Raw genomic sequence first — 18,348 nt, forward strand, 5'->3', positions numbered from 1 at the left:
CGCTTTGCATTGAATTAAAGTGTTCTAAAGTATAAAAACAATTTTTTCTGCGGCAATAAAATATTAAAGGAAAAAATTCAACACTTTTCACTATTTGCATTAAGATAAAAATTAAATAAACAAAAAATAACAAATCGAATATCAACTGTTTCTATAAAATCTATTCCTGAATTTTCAAAAAAAAAACTAATCTAAAATCGGTGCATTATTGCGTTCTATATATCATTTTGAAACTCGTTTTTCATTTCACCCTACTGTGAACCGCTAGTCGCTACGTCACAGACACACATCTGGCGAAGGAGGATCGAAAAGCCGACACGATACCGAGCCGATATATTGACTTCCCGAACCAAAGCCGAGCCGAGAGAAAACCGAGCACCGGTGTCGGAATTACGATCCCGACCCGAGAAAAAAACGGCGCAATCCCGACCCGATCACGAGACAGTATCATATCAAACGGCACCACTAGAAATCAAACTTATAGGTTAACTTAAGTCAGCTGACTGTTGAAACTAACCAAATTTATGCGCCATCGTTCAGTTATTAGGAACATGAGATTAATATAAAATTTAAAATATAATAATTTCAGGAAATCAATGTTGTTTTTAAATATGAGCATTGAACATACTGTTCATTTATGCCTAATACATCAAGTTTTTTTTTATCCTCCAAGTCAACGAGATTAGTAGATCTGAGTACATATCTTAAATTAGGAAACGTTGACGAAACGACTACAATGAGCTCAGTGTTGATCTACACTATTCAGCGCTATCGACGCCATATTGGCTACTCTCACCCGAGTAAAAATGCTTCGACTTTAGTTCGACTTGATTATGTCTTGAGTTCGTCTCCAAGACATGGATTTATGGCTGCGTCTCAAAAACTAAGTCGAGACATAGGCCTTCGTCTGACTTTTATGGCCACGACAGTTAAAAAGGCGTTCACTTGTCTCAAGTCGAGCCTTGTCTTGGCTAAGACGACGTTTACTTGTCGAAAAACAAGTCTTGTCTTGGCTAAGATGGTCGAAAATTTTTCGCCTTATAAGTGAGATTAAACTTGTTGGATGAAAAATTTGTAATTATTAAATTAGTTATTTTTAATTAAAAAATTCAGAATCTGTGGGTCTGAACGAGTATAGCCCTTAAAAATTTTCTTCAGAAAAATAAAAATTGTAACTTTCTAGAAGGATCTCCTAAGCCGTTAGAAATACGGAAAAACAAACAACATTTTAGGTATTATCGTCAAACAAGTATAATACAAATGAAAATCCGTAAATAAGTTGATTGAATATATATATATATATATATATGCGTATATGCGTATATTGCATAAAAATATACAAGATTGTTTAACCATTAACAAATATTAGCTTTTATGACGGTCAGAATGACCCTTTTAGTTAGGACAGGTATACACTCGAATTTATAAACCGCTCGTGCTGGAGTCAGGAAAACGCGATTCAAGAGATAAATTGATGTCTTCAAGGCATAGAAACTTGTCTCCAAGACATAAATTAAAGTCTGGCTTCGTCTCAAAACTAAGACATGATCAAGTTCAAATTTTCGACTTCAGCATGTCTTGATTGGAGGCAATTCAAGTCGAACTCAAGTCGAAGCATTTTTACTCGGGCAGCTGTTCTCTTGGCACCTTTTCTAAAATCACCGAAATCCGTTTAAGTGTTTGCGCATGCCCGCATCGCATTTTGCGAATGCATTTCTGCCAGCACAAATTGAAATTCAGAGCACGCGAATGAAAATCATTCTAAACTCAACACATCTGTCAATGAATCATCATATTACTCGTATATCAGATAGGAGACACTACACATTTATATGGTCAAACTGACCTTCCATTTTTCTCCGTGTATACGTGTTAACCTTTTCAAATACGCTTTAGTATATGACGTCATCTGGTGATACCAAGGGCCAAAATATTTAGTCTACTCTCACGGAATTTTGATGAAAAAGAAGTTAAAACGCCATTTGTCTTTTGAAGAACGTGATTTTTATATTTTTTTACCTCTACAATGATATTTAATATGTTTAAATGGCCATATGCATACTTAGTGCATCAAAAACATTTTGATGAGCCCGCGAACATTAACTGAATTGTAATATTACCAGACTTATTTTAATTTTTCGAAAAGATCGACATTTAACATTTTTTGAAATATCTGTTTATTAACTTTAAAAAGAATTGAGTCACTTTAAAAACACCTCAAAAAACAGGCGCTTAGGTCATTTCCGCCGGTCGTGTATCCCTTTGAGTTTCAGATGCATTCAAATATAAATACTCTAATAGAAAAAGGTTTTATACCACAATATGCAAAGATCGTCGAATTCATTATCATATTCGAATATCCCCAATTTATCAAAATCTCCAAGATTTGGTTGAGTACTATTGAAAACATAAATATCTAATTTATCAAAATGTCAATTTGCCATCTAGTAACATATTATATCTGACCTTCAATGTCTTTAATTTCTAATATATCTCGAAGATCAACACTCTAAGTCTAGTTTTCTTACTTTGTTAATTCAGATCATGTTGTGAACAGTATGTTTTTAAAAATCGTGAAAATACCCTGCGTTTACAAAGAAGTTGACAATAAATTTTCCAAGTCGTTTATAAAATAGCTTGTAAAGTTAAACACTGTCGTGTAGTCACGCAGATCCTGAGTTTAAAGATTTCTTGATTCACTTAGATACACGAAAAACATACATTTATTCGCATCGATGATCATGGTCGGCACTGAAATAAGATTAGAACGACAATGGATGGTAATCATAAATTAAGTTAAGAGTTGACATCCTGGATAAAACGAGAAAGATGGAATTTCAGAGAAATATCTCAAGAAACGAAGGAAGTTGGACAAAATAGGACAAGGAGATGATAAGGGCCTGAATCTAAAGATCGGACTGCGAAGTAGTCAGGGTACTCTCAACCATTTCATCCCGCTGTCATAAGGGTTTTGTCACTTCACCACATTCACAAAGCGTTGGATGATGTCTTCTACGGTCCACTCGATTGCTTATAGACTGCTCACTGCAACAAGGAATTTTTAATTCTTTACCATAATGTTTATGGTTATATGAAGCAGGGACCCGACCGAAACAAAACAGCATACTTTCGTGATGTTCGTTCCGTTTCTATACAGCCAAAAAGTAACTACTGTAAGTCAATTTAGATTACGTTATTTAAACTACCGAAATAAATACGAAATTATTGAATCACGCTTAGTTTGAACAAATAGTTTATTCGAAATAGTGTGCATCTTTCATAAATACTATAAGGGATACGGGTAAAATATGACGTTATAACAATTTAGTTTTTAATTTTGTTTCAATCTGCTGAAACGTAAGGCAAAGAAAACAAAAGATTCGGTACTTTTTGGATTACGCAATGCAATAAAACTAAAGTTTCGGATAGGTCCCTGATATTGAACATTAAAAGATAGTTTTAAAAACTCATACATCAGATAAATGCTTGGAGAAAATAAGGGCTATTCACTTTAGGGTAAACTGTGAAAAGTTTTAAATTATTCCTTGTTCTCAGATAAGTTATTCGAGTATTCACTTTATAAATATATACCGTGAATGTATGATACCGTTCTGATTCGTCGACTCGTCGATATTCGCTCCTTATTTCTCTTATTATGTCCTAATCCGCTGCAACTAGTGATCGAAAGTGACCGGTAATACCAAGTAATACCACAAATTTACCGGTAATTACCAGTATTCGCGGTAACCCGACAAGTAAATGAAATTTTTCTGAACAACTCAAATCTTTGCAGGATCATTCAGTAGAACATTAATAGCGATGTTCTGTACAAAAACGAAAATATCTCGTCGAGCTCCTTCAAAATAAAACCGGTTTAAACGTTTTTATACCTTTCTTTCACTCATTTGGTACATTTGATACATTTGGACAATGGACGTGTTTGTTTTGCTAAAAGCACTTTATTGAAACCAAATTTTGCCGTTTATCTCTTGTCGTTAGCTCGTTTTACGAAATTGTAAAATTTGTTCAAAAATTGCATAAAACCAGATCGTTTTTCACCCTTAAAAAACCATGCAGCAGTTTAAAAATAAAATAGCGACAAAGGCTCAGAGGAAAAATTTTCTGTAAATCAAGTGCTTCGGCCTAACAAAATTAATGTACAGATTGACTGATATGTAACTTTGAAAAAACAACTGAAAGCTGCTTTAGATACCAAATGAGTGAAAGAAAGGTATAAAAAATCCTTTAAACTAGTTTCATTTTGAAGGAGCTCGGCAAAATATTTTCATTTTTGTACAGAACATCGCTATTAATGTTCTACTCGAAGATCCTGCAAAGATCTGAGTTTTTCAAGAAAATTTTATTTACTTCTCGTTCTGGCACGCCGTGCGAGTAAACATGCTTGGACTTGAGTTCGACTTAGTTATGTCTTGAGTTCGTCTCCAAGATATCGATGTCCGGCTGCGTCTCAAAACTGAGACGAGACATAGGCCTTCGTCTTACTTTTATAGCCACGACAGGTAAAACGGCGTTTACTTGTCTCAATTCGAGCTTTGTCTTGGCTAAGATGACATTTATTTATCTCAAGACGAGCCTTGTCTTGGCTAAGATGGACAAAACTTTTTCGGCTCATAAATGAGATTAAAATTGATGAATGAAGAATGTGTAATTATTAAATTAGTTATTTTTAATTAAAAAATTCCGAATTTATGATTCTGAACTAGTATAACCCTTCCAAATTTTCTTTAAAAAAGAAAAAATTTTAACTTTCTTGAAGGATCTCCTAAGCCGTTAGAATTGCATAAAAATATACAAAATTTCCCGTATCATCGACAAACAAGGATAAGTATAGTAATTTTCTACACGTAAGAAATGTATAACATGTAATAATAATAAATGCATTAAGTTTGGAGAGCAGCAGGCGACTAAATTCTTGAAATTGTGAGGTTTTAGGCGGGTAATTTAAATACTGTTAGGGAAATTTATGTCAACTACTGGATGAATAAGACTGAAATTAATGTTTGTGTGTATGAATAAGTGATAAGAGCCAATATTTCTTAACTTTTCGAAAAAATTTCAATCTTCATTGATAAAGATTGCATCTGGATTATACAAGGTGGACAGGCTGGGGCTTACCGAAAAGTATGCCACCCGTCTTGCACGCCAATGTTATTCTTATGGTAGTGTACTTGGGGTTGCATACTTTTTGGTAAGCCCCAGTGTGTCCACCTTCTACAACGTGTATCCCGCATTATATAAAATTATCTGTTGAAGTATTAACTTTTAAAGTTGAAGAATTAGTATGGAGAAAATGATAAATACCATTTTTCTTTTCATATGTGTGTGCTGAATTAGCAGGTAAATATTTAAATAATTAAATTATACTTGTTAAGAAAATCTTCGTGAAAGAATGTGTTTACCAAAATAAAAATCGTAAATGCAAAACAGCTTTATTATTAAATGCTATAAAAAACTATTTTTTGTGCAATCCAAATTTTAATTTCCGTATTTTCAAGAAAATTGGAAAAGTTGTCTGAAAATCTTCTAGGGTTTTCAAAGGGTACCGTTATCCTTCTGTTCACTTTTTTATATAGTGCGTTGCGTGGCCCAAGATGTTATTTTTTTTATTTATTTTAATTTTTTTATTTTGAAAATGCTTCAAGTCTGAAAATTTTTTTGTCAAAATACATTGTCAAAATAAATTCTTAGCATTTTAGTACTACCCGTGTGGAAATTTCGTCGTAGGTCTAATCGGGCCCAAGCCTGTCAAAACTATGCCCAGGGATGGTGATCAAGCCTGGGTCAAGCTAAAATAAAACGCTAAATCTGGCCAGGGCCTGACTCGATCGCCGAGCCTGGCCCAGGCTTGACCCTAGTTCAATATCGATCCCTAGCCATTTTATTATAGGACTGCGTTTTTTGCAGCACCTCTTCTTCTGATATTTTCAGCTTTTTAACCAAGAGATCTGCAAAATAAAATATTAAAAAAATTAAAACATCAAGCAAATAATAAGCAAATATTTATTCATATTATACCATGCCCTTACCTATAATATATGTGCACATTTCATTAATTTTGAAGAGTTCCTTCCCTGGCGTTCTTTCCCATGGCAGTGAATTGCATAGCCACATCTCGTGACATCAATTTTTTCATTATGTTGATGACAGATTTGCGAAGATTCTCTTTATCAATAGACAGAGCTAATAAGCCCTTCTACAAAAATCCACTAGAAAAATTAAATAAGTGTAGGTATGCAAAACTTTTGTATTATATAGTTAATTTACATTTGCATTAATTTTAATTTAAAAGAGAAAAGTTAAAAAATTTGAGGAAAACTTACAAATCGTTTGCAACATTCTTCATCGCTTCGAACTTTTCATTTAAAGTTTGAAATTCGGTAAGCGTTTTGAAAGGAATATTTAAACTGTATTGTTGTGCAAAAGGTGTATGCGTCGAATAATTAATGCCGACAATATTTTCAATCATATTCTTAAGAATTACTTGATTTTCTCTCACATCTTATACATCTGCCCTCAACAGGTTGACTTCTTTAAAAAAATGAGCACTAAATATAATACAATAAAGTATGTAAAAAAATAATTAACATTTCTGTTTTTTTATTTTATTAACCTAATCTTATGCATTTATGTATACAATCATTCGTTTTCTTACTTGTCGCATTGGAGGTGCCAGAAGCTGTTTGCTTCGAACTTCTTCTATAGAAAGAACTGTTATTTTGTACAATTTGAGGGCTAGATTTCGGTGGCACCGTGTTTGAATAATAATTCTTAATCGACGAGCTGTGCTGAGAACTTCCATTCATTAAATCTGTCAAATTAAATGTAAAGTTTATTAATGTATGAGAAGTAAATGCCTCTAAGGGAATGAAAGAAACTGAAATACTCAATTACTCTAACACAAAAATACTTATTGGAAGGTATAATAACTTTTTAATTGTTCAACAAAGAAATTTTTTGTTTTGAATTATTTTGATATTCATTTTTAAATTTTTTGTAAATATCATAAAAGAAAATGTTATGTTCGGTAGACGTATTTTAAAGAATGAATTAATATACATATATTTTTAGTATTTGTGAGTACGGTTTAAAATTAATTTATATATGTCGACTTTAATGAAATTATCACTTGATTATACACTGATATTTAGCTTTATCTGACCCTTTATTTAAAAGTACTGCTCGTGTTTTCACACGAACAATATTTCAAAGTCTTATTAACGCATTAAATAAATTGTAAGGATAAATTTAATGAAATCACAAAATTATATGAGCAAGAAATGCATACCTTTTAAATGTTCTTTTTCTGAAACTGGTTCCTCTGCTGGATAATCGTCAATTTAATTCCTACTCAAATTAGAGCTACCCTCGGAGAAATCGTCCACTGTAATAGACATTAATAATATGAATAATTTTAATTATTTATATCAAAAAAATATTATTAATTGAAAAACGTAAGGCACGTTCTGAAAGTACTAAAGTAATAAAAAATTTAAACATAAATGTTTTGTTTCTACCGTCTCTTCTTCTTCTTCTTTATTCATAATGTGTCCCCTAAGGGTTTACATAACTTCCATTCCTTACAAACTTTCCGTTTAAATCTATATTTTTTCACAATTTTATCCTTTCTATATATACAATTATTTACAACTATTTACATAAAGTCTTATATCTAGTTCCTTATTTCTATTTCCTGCGATAGTGCACTTTAGGACTTAGCAAGCGAGTGAGCGAGGGAACGAAAGCAAGAGTGCAAGCGAGAGAGAGAGAGAGAGAGAGACCATGAGAACGCACACGCATCTTAGACTACTTAACTTTTACTTTACCATTACTTACAATTTTCACGCTTCTAATCTAAGCGACTTCCGTTTCCTTTTTCTTTCACTTTTTTATACCACCATTTACCTATTTCACGTGCATTCTTTCATTCTCCCTCATTCGCTCCTCTAGCACCCTCCAACTCCTTCATCCATTCTTCTCCTAATCCATTTTCCCCTAGAATCTTAACCACACTTTCTTGCCAGCTTCCTTTATCTTCCATTCCTCTCCTACATCCTTCCCATACATGCTCCCATGTTTCCTCCTCCCATTCACATATTCTACACATTCTGTTCTCTTCTTTTTCCCAGTACATCCCCTCCCTTACCTCGTTTCCCAGTCTAAATCTTGCTATTCTGGTCCACCTTCTCTCTCCCCATCCCTTTTCTAAATACTTTGACACCCCTTCCTTTTTTATCATCTTATACCATTTATTGTATTTTGATTCCTCAATCGCCGCCCCCCATCTTTCTATTAATTGTCTTATCCTCTCACCTTTTTCCAATTCTTCATAGTTTACTCCAGTCCCGTCTTCTATTTCTCTATCATTAAAGAACTCCCTCCTTTCTTCTTCTCATCTCGTTAATTCGATCACTCTCCCTCTCCTCTCTTCTACCTCCATCAAACACTTTCTCGCCAACTTCTCGTCCACCTTATATACCTTTCTTGTAAACTCTCAATCTCTTTCCTTTCTTTCCATCCCCATATCTTTCATTACCCCTGCTGCTTTTTTATCCTTTCTCTTACATGAGCTGTATGATCTCCATTCGTCTGCAAGACATATGCCAAATATTTGTACTCTTTGACTTCTTCTAACTTTATTCCTTTCCATCTCCCTATCCATTCTATCTTCCTTCCCTCTCCTTTTCTAAACCTCATTATCTTTGTCTTTTCTACATTTACATTCAGCTTTTTCCCATCCAAGTATTTCTCTAATCCTGTAATTAATCCCGCCATCCCTTCTTCTTCCTTTGCCATCAACACTATGTCGTCTGCGTATGCCAGTGTATATATCTTTTCCTTTCCTATCCTAACTCCTCCCCAACCCTTTCTCTTCATTTCTTCTTCCAAGTCTGATATTAATAAATTATATAAAATTGGGCTCAGAGGACACCCTTGTCTCACATCTCTCACGAACCAGAAACTATCTCCTACTTGCTCTCCTACCTTTACCCTGCTTCTTGTCTCTCTAAAAATTTCTGATTCTCTCTTTATTAATCCCTCTCTTATCCCCTTTTTTATCATAACTTTTTCTATTTCTTCTCGATTTAATGAGTCAAACGCCGCCTTTAGGTCCACGAACATTGCTATCATTGCCCCCTTTTCCCTTTTAATTCTCTTATTTACTAGATAGTTCAGAACATATATGTTGTCCATTACTCCCATTCCTTTTCTAAACCCTGTCTGATTCGGTGACTCGATCTTTTTTTCTTTAACTTCTATCTTCAATCTCTCCGACAAAACAGTTACATATACTTTATATAGTGTTGGCATCAACGTCACCCCCCTGTAATCTTTAACCTCCTCTTCATTGCCTTTCTTTACTATTGGTATAACTACTCCTTCTTTCCATAACTCTGGCCACCCCTCTCCTCTCCATACTCTATTACACATTATCCTTGCCCGTTCCTCTAGTTCCTCCCCTCCATATTTCCATACTTCATTTGGAATCTCATCTATACCAGGTGCCTTTCCATCCTTCATTATTCCTAAAACTTTAACTATTTCTTCTATTTCTTTCTCTATTTACTACCTTCCATACCTCTTCTTCCTTCCTAGCCTTCTCCGCCTCTTCCTCAAACCTGTTATTCTCTTCCTCTTTCTTTTGATAACACAACTCAGTATACTCTTTCTTTTTTTCCCTATATTCCTCCCCATTACTTTTTTCTTTTCTCCACTTTCTTAATTCCTTTCTTACCTCCTTTTTTTCTCTTTGCAGTCCACATCCCACTCACTTCTATTCCCCCCTTTACTAACTTCATTATTGTTTGTGCACTTTAATCCTATTTTTATTTCTCCTATCATTTTTCCATCTCCTCGTCCACATTTCCCTCTCCCATTTTGATATTTCTTATTTTTTCTCTAAACAGTTCTTTTCCTTCCCTTGACCAATCCCCTTTTCCTACACTTTTTACATTTGCTCCCTTTTTACTCATATTGCTATTCCTTTTTTCTCCCTCTGATGTCACTATTAAGGGAAAGTGATCCGAATCAATATATTCTCCTACTTCTAGTTCCTTAAATTTCATTCTTACCTAATCATCCACTATCAAAATAATCAATTACCGGTCCCCTTTCACTTCCTAAGCGTGTATATTCTCCTTTTTCATCCCCTTTTATATTCTCGTTTAAGATATACCATCCCAACTCCTCCAAGCTCTTCAACAACTTCTTTCCCTCCCCATTTAGTACTTTATCTTTCGATTTTCTTCCTCTCTCTTCTCCCCATTCCCTTCCTCCTCTGTCTCCTGTTCTCGCATTGAAATCACCGCCTATTATGATCCTAATCTCTTCTTTATTTTTTTCAATCATTTCCTTAATCTCCTCTGCTTTTTCCTACACATAACCATTCACATAAATCCCCACTACCTTCCACTTCTCTCCTCCCATCATAGCCTCTTCTACTATTACTCCTTCTTTTTGTTCATTCCTGTCTTTCTTATTTTTCCCTGTTATACATTCATTCCTTACTCCCATCACCATTCCTCCCATTGCTCTGCCCTTTTTATTCTTCCTCTTTGTATTTTGCACTTGCCATTTGTAACCACTTGGTAACCTTCCTCTTACTCTTTCCCATCCCTTTTCATCTAACCACGTCTCCATTATTATGACTACATCCCATTGTGTCAAATTTCTCATAAACTCCTTATCCTTTCCCTCTAATCCTGCTATATTCCAGTAACAAATCTTCCATTCTTCCCTACTTTCGTTTCTCATCTTTTTTTCCTTCTTACTATTTCCTATTTTCCTATCTCCCGTTCCTTCCTCTTCTAGTTTCCCTGCACCTCATTTCTTACTATCTCTTCCCTTTCTTCATCCCAATCCCACCATACTCCATCGATCTGAATTCTCCCATACTTAACTCATGTTCTCTTTCCCTTTTTTCTTTCCTCCTCTGCTATTTTCCTTAATTTATACTGCATCTTCCTTTCTACCCATGTCAAATCATCCTCTGTTCTCTTCGGACTACCATATAACAACCTCTGCTTTGTCATCACCTCCCTCTTATGTTCCCATTTCTTTAGTTTCACCAGTACCATTATCTCCCCTCTTCTCACTTCTCTACCTATATTTCGCATTTCCTCTATCTCTACCTTAGCATCAATCCTTTTTAGTACTTCGTCCACCCTTTCCTTCAGCTCTTTCCCCTCTAATCTTATAACAGTCACGTAAACGTTTTACGTTTTGAGGCATATCACTCGCTGTAAAAAAAGTTGTATTCAAGAAATAATTCGCATATATTACATATTTCCGATATTTGGAGGCAATTTAAACCAAATGTGTGGATACTTCAGCTAAATGAACATAACAATTTGAAATAATATGTTTACGGTGTGTACCATTTAGCGTGGAATGACTCCTTTAAGTTGTGTCGGAAACTTGAGTTGTTTTCACTCTCCAGTGTAACTGTTAATTCTTTTCTTCGTTTACCAAAACTTGTTTGTTGAAAATCAGGAATTTCTCCCATAGTTACAATGCTCTGAGAATTAGCAGCTTCATCTGTGGAAACAATAAAAGCCTGCACACTATTTTAGGAGCAAAGGTTTTCGAACAGGTGAAACTTTCCTGATCAAAAAGTAAAATTTGAATCTATGTCGATGCATTGTCTTTAATTATAAAAAAAATACAAAGTTACTAGTTGTATTATTAACCAAATAGTTGAATTTTCAAGCAGAAAATAGAAAATTTCAAAAGAATTTTCAATATGATCAGTTGAATTTTCGAAAATAAGGTTTTTTTCAGCTAAGAGAGACGGCTTTTCTAACATAAAAGATGAACTATTGAATTTTCAATCCAATAGGTTTACTTTTCAAGGAAACACTCAAATTTTCCACAAAAATATTAATTAAACAGAATAGTTTCATTTTCTACTTATGAAAATGAATTTTCAATCAAGAAGATAAATATTTTAGTTAAGCAGGCGCAGTTTCCACAAAGTAGTTAAATTATCGAGCTGAAAAGTCAAATAATTTAGATCAAACTTTTAAGCTCAAAAGAAGAATGTTAATTATCAATGAAGCAAGATAAATTTTGAAACCAAATAATTGACATTACATCTAAAAATTGTGGATTTTCAACGAAAAATGGAATCGTTAAATTTTCAGTTTGAAAAGATAATTTTTAACGAAGAAAGAGGATTTTCAACCGTTTGAATTTAACTAAAAAAGGTGAATTTGTCATAAAATACTTAAATTCTCGACCAAAATAATGAATTTTCAACAAGCAAGTTAAATTGTTTACCTTAGTACACGAATTTTTAAGCAGTCACATGCATTTTCTAACAAATAGTTTAATTTTTAACGTATCAAGATTAAATTTGCTACTAAAAATGGAACAGTTAAATTCCCAGGTAAAAAATTAAATGTTTAATTAAAATTAAAAAATTTTTTTAATAAATAGCTTAATTTTTAACCAAATAGATTCTTTTTCTTGCAAGGTAGTTGAACTTCTAACCAAAATGTTTATACTCAACAATAATTGAATTATCAAACAAAAATTTTAATTTTTAACCAAATTGTTGAATTTTTAATCCAAAAAGACGAATTTCCTAAAAAAAAAAGATTAATTTCAAACTTAAAATATGAGTTTTCAACAAGAAAATCAATTTATGACCAAATATTTAAATTCTTAACTAAAAGGATGATTCTTCAACAACAAAATTAATTTTCAACCAAGAAGATTAATTTTTTAGCAGATAAGAAGAATTTTTAATATTATTCATTGTTAAATTGTCGGTTACATAGAATTGCATTTACATTTCATATTTTAAAAAAGAAGGAAGTGCGTCACAGTGTCATAAAATGTCACAAGGGGGATGAGTGATTCAAAAATCACTTAAAATAGCGATTTTAAATCGTAATGTGATCGTAATGTGAAACGTAATGTGACCTTTTTCCATTTAAAAAATCATAAATAATGTAAAGGTAAATTTTAAAATATCGTTACCTTTCCTGGACTTAGAAATCCTTTGACCAAGACATTCATAATCTCGTTAAAGTCAAGAGAAGACTCTTTACTTTTCAGTCGTTCCATGACAAGCCTTCCCTTGTCTTTAGTGGGCATGTCAGACTCACTGCTATAGGCGAGTTCCTTTTGATTCTTTAGCAATGATTGTAATCTTTCATTAGCTTCTTCAAATGTTTCTATAAAAGGAAAAGAGTAGAATAAATTAATATTGAAACGTGTATTAAGTAAAAATGAAAAAAATTGATTTCAATTAAAGAAGAATTATTTATCATTTTGATAGTTGCAGATAAAGGAACCACACGAAGATTAAAAGGGGTCAATTTATGTGGACAAGAGTTAAATTTTTTCTCTACTTTCATATTTGCTTAAGCTTTTTTAAAAACGAGACGATTGAAAGCACTGATTTAATTTTTGACTTATTGAACAAATTTGGTTCCTTAGCCTTGCATACCAAAAAGGTTTGAATAAAAACATTTAAAACGAACTTGCGTGACCAAGAAGCTTAATTGGGTACTCATCCAAATGATCCGGCGCATTTCATTAATTTTATATTAAAGTATACAAAATCTTATTGGTTTTATCAGTATAGGGAGGACCCATGAATTTGACATAGAACCTCTTTTTTGCTTTGTCGTAGCAAAGCCATTTTACAGGCGTAAAATCAAGGTTTCTTTCCACTTTTCTTCCCCTTTGGACAAATTCGTCTAAGTGGAATGGATATAGTTCCAAGTTGTCCATTCTAATTTTTCTGTACAAAATAAAAAACAAAAGCCAAGTTTCAATCGTATCATATATAAAACTGTTACTATATTATTAGATGATAATAGATCAAAGTAGATGAAAAAGGCGGGTCCTGTACCACGATTCCTACCGTAGCGGCCTCGAGAAGCTTCGACCTGTAGTGGTTTGTGGCCGTGCTAAATTTTCTGGAAAAAAAGGTTCGTGTCCGTGCTAAGCTTTCAGACCTTTCTCAAAGGATCCTGATGACGTCACAATTGCGCAATAGTCTGTAGCTAAATTCATGTAAACAGGTTCAAGGTCATTGTCAGAAAAATAAGGATGATTTATTGCTTCCTGATAGATAAGACGTTCGTTAAATGCGCAAAAGATGCATGTGCATAGGTGAAATTTTATATGGAAACCTACATATGGCATCCTGTTTTGACTATTAACTTGATTTATTGCTTCCTGATACATAATACTTTAGCTAAAAGTCCCCGCCTTTATTTGTTCAATGCGCAAAAGATGCAGATGGACAGATGAAATTTGATATGAGGGTTATGCATGACATCCTGTTTGATTATTAATTTGATTTGAAAATTCTTGATAGGTAATGCTTTAACTCAAAATTTCTGCCTATAAAAAAAATTCTTCTGCAGTCTAGAATCTACGAAAGAAAACTTAGAATTAAAAAAGAAATACATTTAAAGTTAATCGAAGATGAGAAAGGAATAAAAAAACATTTATTATGGTAGGTCATATACTCAGGGATGCTTGTCGCTTTATTCTGGTATCAAGTAGCAAGTGAACGAGGACTCGAGATAACAGCCACACACGTTTAAGTTCGCAGAAGCATTTACGCCTCGGCAGTCTGAGGCTGCACACATTTCATTATCCTATGTTATCATTCTGTAGAGAGATCACTTCTTTTACAGATCACAATCGTTCGCTTTCGTATTCATTCTTTAACCATATGCTAGGTCCGTGAACCTCTGGACGAGGTAATGTAACAAAATACTAAAAACAATTTCGAGACTTAAAAGAGAGGTTATAGACATCATGAATTTAAATCCACACCTTTCATGGACGTTTAATAACTAAAAAATAAATATCAAGAATACACTGCCAGGCGCTCATCGATCCTTATGACATACAACGATATTCGAGCTGAGGTCGCATGCCTTATTTATCCACGAACATATGCTCGCTTTTCAGCTCTCATTTAGGAAGGTCAGTTTTTTACCTATTATTAACTAAAGATTTGAAATTAAATTTAAAAAATAAAAAATTATTGTTATAAAACATTTAAAAATGTTTTCAATCATCCATTAAGGCTACTCTGTAATGTAGGCTAAAGAAAATCGAGGATGATTCAATTCAGCGTTAACATTTTTTTTAATGCTGAATTTTCTAGAACAAATGACGTAATTATTAAATTGTACTACGGAATTTCTGAAAAGAATTGTTCTTAAAAAACTTTAAGGTTACTGTGAATGATGCATTACATTTTTCACGCTGAAAAAACGTTATATTGCAAGCGTGTCTAGACGTGTCGATTATAATTTAGAACCTTGTAGAATATTTCGACAAAGAGGGGATATAATAATAGATAAGGATGGTAAATGATATGCAGCATTATAGTTTAGGGGGAAAGAGAGGTGGAGAGCTATGTATTAAAAAAAATGTTTTTCGTTCAAAATAATTTTGTAAGGTTGCAGAAGGCTTTGCGATTGAGCGATTTGAAAAATAATAACAGATTCTTTAGAGGTCCGAGTACATACAGTTGATCACTGTAACAGATTTAAAATTTTATATTGATATAGCTAGGATGTCAAATCAGACATTTGAGATGAAGAAAATACAATTTGAAAACACTTGCTAGAATTTATAAAATAAATCAGCTGTATAAATATTAGAGTTGACTAAGAAACGTTGAAATCATCTTTCGCATAATAGAGTAATCTGCTAAAAAAGATTCAATTTACTTACTTCAATCATTTAAGTAAAGCATTATAAATAACAAAAATAAGTTCAGCAGTATTAAAATTTAATGTAAGGAAACTGTGAATCAAAAATGAACAAAAATTATACAGTGGTCACGTGAACATCTACTTTCTGGAACTTTTAAATCCTAATTTAGTGCAATAGAAATTAAAAAATACAAAAATTAAGGTAGTTTATAGAAATCGAGGATAGTATATTGCTTTCTGGGTAATTAATTTAATTTAGAGATCATAAAAGCAAGTCCATAGTAACCGATCTTACCGATATTCTACAGATGTAGTGGTTCATGCTACGGTTTCAGAATCTTCTAAAACGAATTACATCATCATCAAATATTACTATGCAATTTTTCGTGAACAACTTCAAGGTTATGTTAAATGACGCATTGCATTTTGCGATGTTAAAAATAGTATCCGCACGTATCGATTATAACCTAGAATCTTCTAGAACAAATAGACAAAGCGGGAGATATATTATTAGATAAAGATGATAAATGATATGAAGCATGTATAGTTTAGGGAAAAAGAGAGATAGAGAGAAAGGTATATGTATTAAAAAATGTTTTAAATAAAAAAAATAATTTTCTAAAATTTGCATGACGATAGAAGGGTTTGCGATTGAGCGACTCGAAACCAGTTACAAATCTCACAGCATGCCTCATCAAAATGAATTACAATCATATACAAATTTTTGCATGAATCTTGAACAATGCCAACAGATTCTTAAGAATCCTTTTAAAAACAGTGGGTTACTATAACAGATATAGAATTAATACCAGGTAGCCTCGTAGTATTGAATCAACTATTTTGAGATGAAGGACGTATGACTTGAAAGCTCTTGTTAGAATTTACGTACTTGCAATAAAGTATCATGAATGATAAGAATCAATTCAGCAATATTAAAATTAAGTGTAAGGAAACTGTGAATCAAACATAGGAAAAAATGTTACAGTGATGACATGAACATCTACTTTCTACAAACTCTTAAATAAAACTGCAGTGATATACAAAAATTAAAAAATAGAAGAATAGTATAGTTTATAGAAATAGAGGATAATATATTGCTTTCTAGCTAAATAATTTAGTTCAGAGATCATAAAAACCAAACCGTAGAAACCTACCTTAGCGATATTTCACAGCTGTAGTGGCTGATTTGCGTTATATTTTCAAAATATTTTTAATGACGTCATAAAATTATACTGCGCTGGATGATAAGAATACATTGAGCAGTATTAAAATTTAGTGTAAGGAAACTGTAAAACCCTTAGGTCAAAATTTAGTGATATAAAAAATTAAAAAAAAATTAAAAAATTAATACAGTTTATAGAAATTGAGGATGATATATGGCTTTCTTGCCAGCTAATTTAATTCACAGACCATAGAAACCTACCTCACCGATATTATATAGATGTAGTGGTTTATGCTATGTTTCCAGAATATTCTCAATAACGTCATCCAATCCCTATTATGCAATTGTTTTAGAAAACAATTTCAAGGTTATTTTTAATGTTGCATTACTTTGTTGCGTTTCTCAATATTATATACCACATGTGTGGATTATAACTTAGAAACTTCTAGTGAATTGCAAAAAAGAGAGGATATAAATAGATAAAGATGGTAAATTATATGCAGCAGGTATAGTTTAGGGAGAAAAATAGATGAAAAGAGAGAGATAGAAAGAGCTATGTATTTAAAAATGTTTTAATTCGAAAATAAGAGATCCCTTTGCATACAGTGGACCACTGTAAAAAATTTAGAATTTTATATTGATATAGCTAGGACGTCAAATCAGTCATTTGAAATAAAGAAAATACAATTTGAAAATAAAATAAATCAGCTCCATAAATATTAGAGTTGACTAAGAAACGTTGAAATCATCTTTCACATAATAATCTGCTAACAAACATTAAATTTACTTACTTCAAACATTAAAATAAAACATTATAAATAACAAAAATAAATTCAGCAGTATTAAGATTTAATACAAGGAGACTTTGAATCAAACATTGAAAGTGAAGTATTGAACACGTATATTTAAATGCACTATTATGTATAACAGCTGAAAATCTTGGTTTTTCTTAAAACCGACGGTTTTTTTAAATCGTAGTTAAGTAAACACATTTAAAGGGGCCAAGATTTCAAGTTAACAGAATAATGAATATATATTTAATTCAACTATTTCAAATTAGCAAACGCAATTTTCTTTTACTAAAACGAGAACCAGGGTTAACAAAGATTATTATAGAGTGCGCCATAATCAGATACGCTGATTTTGTTTCTAGATTTAAATAAAGGATGTTGATGGAGAGGAGGGGGGTGGGGAATACGATAATATTACAATTCTGCAGTTACTGAAAATATTAGATTCAGATGTAAAAATAAAGGAGCACATTGTCTTCCAAACAACACCAAAAACTAAAGGAACTGTAGGTAGTAATGCCTTTTACCTAAGTACTGGGTGTATCTCCACTCTCGGAGCTGCATTGTGCGCTGAGCTGGATAAATCACCATCCTCATACGAGGGTGGATTGATAAGTTTCCGGCCTGACAAAGAAAAACAACGTTTTTAAGAATTTTTTTTTTTATTTCACAACATAATCTC

At 32.7% G+C, this 18,348-nt stretch overlaps 1 protein-coding gene and 1 long non-coding RNA gene across 3 annotated transcripts in view; both read right to left on the reverse strand.

Moving 5' to 3' along the window:
* Nucleotides 1-2,160: 2,160 nt before the first annotated feature.
* Nucleotides 2,161-18,348, reverse strand: part of LOC117175797 — a 624,882-nt gene continuing 608,694 nt past the window's right edge. Inside the window, exon 3 of the mRNA XM_033365544.1 lies at nucleotides 2,161-3,045. Coding sequence (XP_033221435.1) covers nucleotides 2,961-3,045 — 85 coding nt within the window. The 3' untranslated portion in view covers nucleotides 2,161-2,960. The remainder of the gene's footprint in view (nucleotides 3,046-18,348) is intronic.
* On the reverse strand, nucleotides 5,744-7,348 carry LOC117175798. Of its 2 annotated transcripts, none has more exons than XR_004467523.1 (5): nucleotides 7,307-7,348; nucleotides 6,674-6,829; nucleotides 6,342-6,549; nucleotides 6,048-6,227; nucleotides 5,744-5,966 (listed from the first exon to the last, which is right to left on the reverse strand). It is a non-coding gene; the product is annotated as an uncharacterized LOC117175798 (long non-coding RNA). The 2 variants fall into 2 exon arrangements; XR_004467524.1 differs by having other exon boundaries at nucleotides 6,342-6,566.

Source organism: Belonocnema kinseyi, chromosome 7 (genome assembly GCF_010883055.1).
Source record: "Belonocnema kinseyi isolate 2016_QV_RU_SX_M_011 chromosome 7, B_treatae_v1, whole genome shotgun sequence".
NCBI lineage: Eukaryota > Metazoa > Arthropoda > Insecta > Hymenoptera > Cynipidae > Belonocnema > Belonocnema kinseyi.